Below are 7,431 nucleotides of genomic sequence, written 5' to 3'. Positions count from 1 at the left end.
GGACTTAGAAAAGATTGAGATAATTACACAATAACCCTTGGACTTTGATAATTTATGAAAGGTACCTTTAAAGGATAACGAGTAACGATTAACTAACCAGTAATGATCCAATTAAGTAAAACCGGCTTAGATACGTGAGATTAAATTAAGTAGATGATAATAAGAGCTAGAACCGTATTTAATATATGTATAATTATACAGTTAGTCGTGCGCAGCTCAAGAAAGGATTAACTATAAAAGGTGAACGTAATCGCGTTCAGGTGAGTTTCTAGCCCCACTTATTTGTTATGTTTTTGGGGCTGTGTGCATACTCGATGTGATAGTTAATACACTTACCTTAAGTGGTATGTGTATTCCTTATATGAATTATGTATGATGATTGCTTTACGGTACATGAACAATCTTCGGATATTGCATGGACTGTCGGGTGGTAGCTAAAGATATGAATGATATATACGATGTATGAATGATGTATGAATGATATATGTATGGTATGTAAATAGTACGTGAATGAACTTCGGATATTGCACGTGTTATCAAGGCAAGTATGTAAAGGACGAGTATGTTACAGTAGCACAATATAAAGGGACCAGACCCTAATAATATCTGTGAGGATAGGGAACAGACCCTAATAATATCTGTGATGTTGGGGACCCGACCCTTACAATATCTGTGAGGTTATAGGGTGGAAGGCTCTTTATATAGTATGGATAGTTATGCAAGTAAAATAAAGTATGAATAATGTACATACCTTCGGGCACGTGCGCAAGTATGAGAACAGATTGTATGTCGTATGATTAACTAGAATTCACTCAGCGTAGCTGACTTTTAGTATGCACCCAGGTGAGTAGATTGAGGCAGTTTGCATAAGGGGAAGCACATGGCATGAACTGGAAGAAGCTGGCATCTCAAGAAATGTGATGTTATTTTAAAGACAATATTTTATGTTTAAATGATTTGAATGCCCGTTAAGACAAGAATGGATGGTTATGTAAGATTATGGTTTGAATGATTTAATATTCCGCGAATGTTTTTATTAACTCTGATATTGTGAATTGTGTTTATGAGTAAATCCAACGTCCAAAGTAGGGCACCGGTAACGAGGCCTTACAAAAGTAAACTTCAAAACTGAAAAGTTATTATCTAGTCATCAACGTAATATTAACTATTAAGTTAAAATTTGAATTTGAAATGAAATTATTTTCGAAAATAGTGAATCAATTTCTATTTTTAAATGATAAGCATATGGCGTAAAACAATTTGCAAGTTTGTAAATTGTATTAAAATTATTAATTTATATTATAAAATTTAGCTATAAATCAAAATTAACAAATCAAATGTCTATTGTAGGTTCTTCTAATATACCTGTTAGTGGTTTAAGCAACAATCAAAATTATTTTCCCCATACAACATATAACTCATTTATTCCTTGTGTCACTGGTATGTTATTAAATTGTTGTTCACTATGTATTGTTGTCATCAATTTTTGTTTCTCATGTTTATGATTAATATGTTAAACGATACAGTTAATCATAATTTTAACAATTTGAAAAAAATATACACTCATCCATACAAGTAACGCTTGTACAATCTAATAAGGAGAATCTATCTCCATCAACAACGCCAAATGTCTGCTCTTCGATTGTATTAAACAACGATTAGTGTTTTAAAATATTTAAAAGTAAACAGGTTTTAAAACCTTTTGTTATGCTTAAATATTGATATTATTACCTTTTTTATTTCAAGACTCTAAAAAATCTACACCATTTGTGAACTCTGCTGCATCCAAAAGGAAAGAAAGACGATTAATATTAGATTCCAAAAGAACTGCTTCTGTTGACAGGAAAAAAACTGGTGTTCTAAATAACTCTTCAGGTATAATTCGTTTTAAATTTAATTATTATTGACATTTTTAGGTATGTTTTTTTTAATGAAACACTTAAAAGCAAATGGAATGCTAATAAATTTAAAGAATAATTTCATTTTAATTATAAACCTTATATTTAAAAATTATAAGATTATTTACATTTTCAAGTTCCGTCTTGATTTTATAGCAACAAATAATATTAACATTGTATAATCAAACGTTTAATAATTTGTTAAGTTAAAGATGTTAAAATTTAACACAAAAAAATATTTGATATAATATAATTAATACGGATTAATTAAAATTTAATTTAAAATTTTTTGTTTTAAAATATCATATGTGTAGTTGTCAATATTTTGTTGACAACCTTTATAATATTGAACAGGTCGTATAAATAAATTTAATGTTCAAGAAGGACCAAACGCGTCTTGTGTTGTTGATGACATTCCGGAGTTGTCTACAACCTTTCGTGAAGGTCAAGAAAAAGAACCCCTATAGTACCTATACCTATGGCGGATTTAAATGAACATGCTACAACTACTCATTGTCAAAATGTTGTAGATGTTTTTAAAGGAATATCATCAGGTATGATATATATTTCATAATTTACTTTAAATCATTTATTATGTATTTATGTATACTAAGTAACTCCAAATGATTATATTTAAATTTTGCTAGAATATCTTGATCATGGAAATCAATCCGTTATGTGTCCAAGTTGCAATGTTTTGTTGTGGAAATTAAGCGGAAGTTAACAGACCAAGTAGTGGTAATGAAGAAGGAGATTTCTCCCTTTGTTGTTATAATGGTAAAGTCGAACTTCCCGATGTTAGACAACCAGATGATACTTATCTAGAATTATTTCATGGTGATAGTTCCATGAGTAAGTATTTCTTGAAAAACTTTAGACGTTTCAATTCGATGTTTTCGTTTACGTCTATGGGAGGAAAGATTGACCATTCTATAAACAAAGGCAATGCGCCATATACGTTTCGACTTAGCGGTGAAAACTATCATTGTTTGGGAAGTCTTTTACCATTACAGGGTTCTAAACCACAGTTTTCTCAACTTTACATCTACGACACGGAAAACGAGGTTTCAAACCGTCAGGGTGTTTTTGGGTAAATACTTTAAACGATATTCTTCCACTTTTGTTATTTTATTAATTTTAGTATAAGTTTTATTATTTATAATCTTAGGAAATATATTTTTTTGGACATTGATAATAAAGCAAAAAACGATGAGCTGGAGATGCATATTATTAATTATTTGAAGAAGATGTTAGATTCAAATAATCATTTGGTCCAAGTTTATCGGATGGTAAGATATTGTTTTGAAGAAAACCCACAACTGGATTTGAAGTTGCGTATTATTGGAACACGACAGCATGATGGGAGGCAATATAACTTACCATCTAGTTCTGAAGTTGCCGCTTTAATCGTCGGTGATATTGGTGACGCTGTCGATAACCGAGATATAATTGTTACCAAGCAATCTGGTTCCTTAAAGCGTATAAGTGAACTTCATCCATCGTATACACCTCTTCAATACCCGTTGTTTCATCCTTTTGGTGAGGATAATTATCCGGTTAATATACTACATAAGAATGTTTCATCTTCATCAACCACAGCACACAAGAAGGTTACAATGCGTGAGTTTTTTTGCCTATCATATTCAAGATATGATAAATACGTTTTCAACCATGTTAAATGGTAGGCGTTTGTTTCAGAAAATATTATTTGACAAATATACTATGATTGAGGCACAAAGATTACATTTTATACGCGGTAAACAACATGAGCTTCGATGTGATAATTACTAAAGTTTACGAGGTATGCAATCTGTTGGAAATACTGATGTTTCAACTGCTGGTCAATGTGTTATTCTACCATCCTCATTTACTGGCGGAGCAAGATATATGATGCAAAATTACCTAGATGTCATATGTCTCTGTAGATGGTTTGGTTATCCTGATTTTTTCATAACCATAACCTGTAATCCCAATTGACCAGAAGTTAAAAGATTTCTTAAGGATACAACGTTAAAGTCGAAGGATAGACCTGATATTTTATGTCGGCTTTTTAAGGTCAAACTTGATGCAATGATTAAATTGGTGAATGATAAGTCTTTGTTTGGAAAGGTTCAAGCAGGTAAATTTAATTAATTTGATGAATATAAATTTATAAACATGATCTACTTTAATATTTTACTTTGTATAGACTTAAAATTCAATTTAAACAAACAGATTACTTGTTTACATATTAAAACTTATGGAATATTTAATTTTATTATGTATGTTGCAGTTATTTACATGATAGAGTTTCAAAAAAGGGGGCTACCGCATTCTCATATTTGCATATTTATGCATCCATGTAGCAAGATTCATAATCCACAAGATGTGGATAAATTTATTTCTGCTGAGATTCCAAACAAAGACAGTGATCCAGACCTATACAAGCTTGTATCTGATCATATGATTCACGGTCCGTGTGGTGATGCTAATCCGAAGTGTACGTGCATGGTAAACAAAAAATGATCCAAAAGTTTCCCAAAAATGTTTAATGATGAGACAGCTGTTGATTCCCAAGGTTTTCCGGTATACAAAAGAAGAGATAACGGGCAATATGTTGTTAAGTCAGATATAATGATGGATAATAGAACTATTGTTCCATACAACATGACTCTATTAAAACAATTTCAAGCACATATTAATATTAAGTGGTGTAATCAAGATGGATCAATAAAGTATTTGTTCAGATACATTAATAAGGGTCCAGACCAAGCAACAATTTCTCTTGTACAAAATAACAATGGTGATAACCCAGATCCTACTTTAGATGAAATCAAAGCATTTTATGATTGTAGATATGTCTCTGTATGCAAGGCAACATGGAGGATATTTTCATTTGATGTGCATTATAGGATTCCGTTTGTTATGAGACTTGCTTTTCATTTACCTGGTGAGCAACAGGCAATATATGGTGCTAACGAAGATATTGAAGATATTTTAAACAAGACAACCAATGCTTCTTCGATGTTTACCGGCTGGTTTGAGTGTAATAAGAACCATGATATTGCAAAAACTCTCACATATGCAGAGTTTCCAACAAAGTATGTCTGGAAAAAACAGTTACGTAAATGGGAACCTCGCCTAAGGGGTTTTGCAATAGGTAGAGTTCATGCTGTTCCACCCGCATTCGACGAGGCTTACTATCTAAGAATATTATTAAATAAGGTTAGAGGCCCAGAATGTTTTGAAGACATTCGAACAGTTGATGGAGTTGTGTGTGAAACTTTTCAAGATGCATGTTACAAAAGAGGTCTTTTGGATAATGACAATGAATACATAGAAGCCATTGAAGAAGCAAGTCATACCTCTACCGGATATTATTTATGAAATTTATTTGATACAATGTTGATTACTTATAGTTTATCTAGACCTCATTTTGTTTAGGAAAGCACTTGGCAACTGTTAGTAGACGGTATACTATACAAACAACAAAAACATCAAAATAACCCCGGTATGATTTACTCATCTTTTAATTATTTAAATTATGGAAATTACCTAATATCAATTAATATTTCTTAAATATTTATCTAATTATTTTTTTATTTTATTTTCAGGTTTGATTCTTAATGAAGAACAGTTAAAAAACCTAGCACTCCTGGAAATTGAAAATTTTCTAAATTCAAACAACTCCAGTCTTAGAAGATATTAAAAAATGCCATTTCCAGATATGGAGACAATTTCAAGAGCAACTAATCCGTTAATGGTGGAAGAGCTCTCATATGATACCGAGACCATGAATAACGAATTTAACAATATGTTTGATTCGTTAACAGATGAACAACGAGGGGTTTATAACGAAATAATGAGTGCTTTGATTGATAAAAAAGGTGGAGCTTATTTTGTTTATGGTTATGGCGGTACTGGAAAAACTTATCTATGGAAAACCTTATCTGCGTCGATAAAAGGTCAAAGGGAGAAGTTGTGTTGAATGTCGCTTCAAGAGGTATAGCTTCTTTGATGTTGGAGGGTGGAAGAACCGCACATTCGAGATTTTTAATACCTATTAATTTGACCGAAGATTCCATTTGTCCGTAATATTACAAGCCAGTTTATGTTAATTGTTATATTAATGATTTTTTATTATATATGGCTTTATTTGTTATTCCAATATCAATTTACCTTTAAATATCTTACTTTGTTTATGTTTTTTTATTCTTTCATAAAATAGGTTAAAGGAAATACCGACGTATATGAGTTATTGAAAAAGACAAGCTTAATAATTTGGGATGAGACAGCCATGAAACATAAGCATGCTTTCGAAGCCTTGAACAGGACTTTAAACGATTTTATGATGGTGATTATGGTAATACTTCCGAATCACTTTTCGGAGGTAAGGTTGTTGTTTTTGGTGGTGATTTTTGGCAAATCTTGCCCGTTGTAATCAACGGTACAAGAAGTGAATGTGTCAATGCTTGCATAAATTCTTCTTATATCTGGTCAAAATGTAAAGTTCTTAAACTAACTAAGAACATAAGGCTTACAGTTGGATGTCGATCTACAGACGTTGAAAACATCAGAGAGTTTGCTGATTGGCTGTTAGACATAGGTCAAGGAAACGTTGGGGGTCCAAATGACGGACAGTCTGTTATTGATATTCCAGACGGTCTTCTGATTTTGAACTCAGTTGATCCGATGGGTGATTTAATAAGCTTTGTATATCCTAATATATTAGATAGATTCAACAAACTTACTTACTTTCAGGATCGAGCACTGTTGGCACCTTTGAATGAGGTTGTTCAAGAAATTAACGAACGTATGTTAGCCATATTTCCTAGTGAAGAAGTCGAGTATCTAAGTTCTGACAGTTTAGCTGAATGTGAAGACGTTTCAGAGGATTTTGATCCACAGTTGTACTCTCCTGATTTGTTAAATGGTTTAAAGATTTCTGGAATGCCTAACCATAGATTGGTCCTCGAAGTTGGTGTTCCTATCATGCTATTAAGGAATATTAATCATAAAAAGGGTTTGTGCAATGGAACGCGAATTCAAGTCATTAGTCTCGGTAGGCGTGTAATTGAAGCTTAAGTTGTCTCTGGTACGAATATAGGATATCGGACTCTAATTAGTCGAGTAAGTCTTACACCAACTGATAAGAAACTACCGTTCAGATTAAAAAGAAGACGGTTTCCTATCTCAGTATGTTTTGCCATGACAATCAACAAGAGTCGAGGTCAATCTTTGTTAAGAGCTGGATTGTATCTTAAAGATCCAGCATTTCCCATGGTCAGCTTTATGTGGCTTTGTCAAGAGTGAAGAGTCGAGATGGTATTAAGTTAGTGATACTCGACAAAGAATCAAAGCTTACAAATAAAACAACAAATGTTGTTTACAAAGAGATTTTTGGAAACGTAGAATGATAAATAGTAAATTTGTCATCTATCTCTATTCTACACTTATGTTTATCATGTTAATTTATTTGTTCTATACTTTTTTATTTAGTTCTAAAACGTTTTGTATTTGTGTTTGTTATTATATCTTATAAATTGTTATTAAG

The 7,431-nt window shown here is 31.9% G+C and overlaps 2 protein-coding genes across 2 annotated transcripts; both read left to right on the top strand.

The window, feature by feature from the left end:
• Positions 1–2,376: 2,376 nt before the first annotated feature.
• Positions 2,377–5,586, top strand: LOC143575953 (uncharacterized). Its single transcript, XM_077060184.1, has 8 exons — positions 2,377–2,452; positions 2,613–2,988; positions 3,067–3,508; positions 3,954–4,017; positions 4,171–4,377; positions 4,441–5,235; positions 5,297–5,338; positions 5,492–5,586. Exons 1-8 carry the CDS (start codon positions 2,377–2,379, stop codon positions 5,584–5,586), a joined length of 2,097 nt encoding a protein of 698 aa, XP_076916299.1.
• A 3-nt stretch (positions 5,587–5,589) lies between these two features.
• LOC143575952 (uncharacterized) lies at positions 5,590–6,962 on the top strand. Its single transcript, XM_077060183.1, has 2 exons — positions 5,590–5,842; positions 6,421–6,962. Exons 1-2 carry the CDS (start codon positions 5,590–5,592, stop codon positions 6,960–6,962), a joined length of 795 nt encoding a protein of 264 aa, XP_076916298.1.
• The last annotated feature ends 469 nt before the right edge of the window (positions 6,963–7,431 follow it).

This window comes from Bidens hawaiensis, unplaced genomic scaffold (assembly GCF_021521415.1).
Source record: "Bidens hawaiensis isolate Kalapana, Puna unplaced genomic scaffold, B.hawaiensis_p1.1 tig00027815_1, whole genome shotgun sequence".
Classification (NCBI taxonomy): domain Eukaryota; kingdom Viridiplantae; phylum Streptophyta; class Magnoliopsida; order Asterales; family Asteraceae; genus Bidens; species Bidens hawaiensis.
The sequence above is the reverse complement of the archived record's forward strand: the minus strand, read 5'-3'. Positions and strand labels throughout refer to the sequence as shown.

Excerpts from the sequence above, each read along its gene's own strand:
- LOC143575952 (XM_077060183.1), top strand. The coding sequence starts at position 5,590 with ATGCCATTTCCAGATATGGAGACAATTTCAAGAGCAACTAATCCGTTA. Across the intron at positions 5,843-6,420 it reads CTTATCTGCGTCGATAAAAG|TTGGATGTCGATCTACAGAC; the intron begins GTCAAAGGGAGA and ends TAAGGCTTACAG.
- LOC143575953 (XM_077060184.1), top strand. The coding sequence starts at position 2,377 with ATGGCGGATTTAAATGAACATGCTACAACTACTCATTGTCAAAATGTT. Across the intron at positions 2,453-2,612 it reads TTTTAAAGGAATATCATCAG|CGGAAGTTAACAGACCAAGT; the intron begins GTATGATATATA and ends GTGGAAATTAAG. Across the intron at positions 5,236-5,296 it reads AGAAGCCATTGAAGAAGCAA|TTTATCTAGACCTCATTTTG; the intron begins GTCATACCTCTA and ends GATTACTTATAG.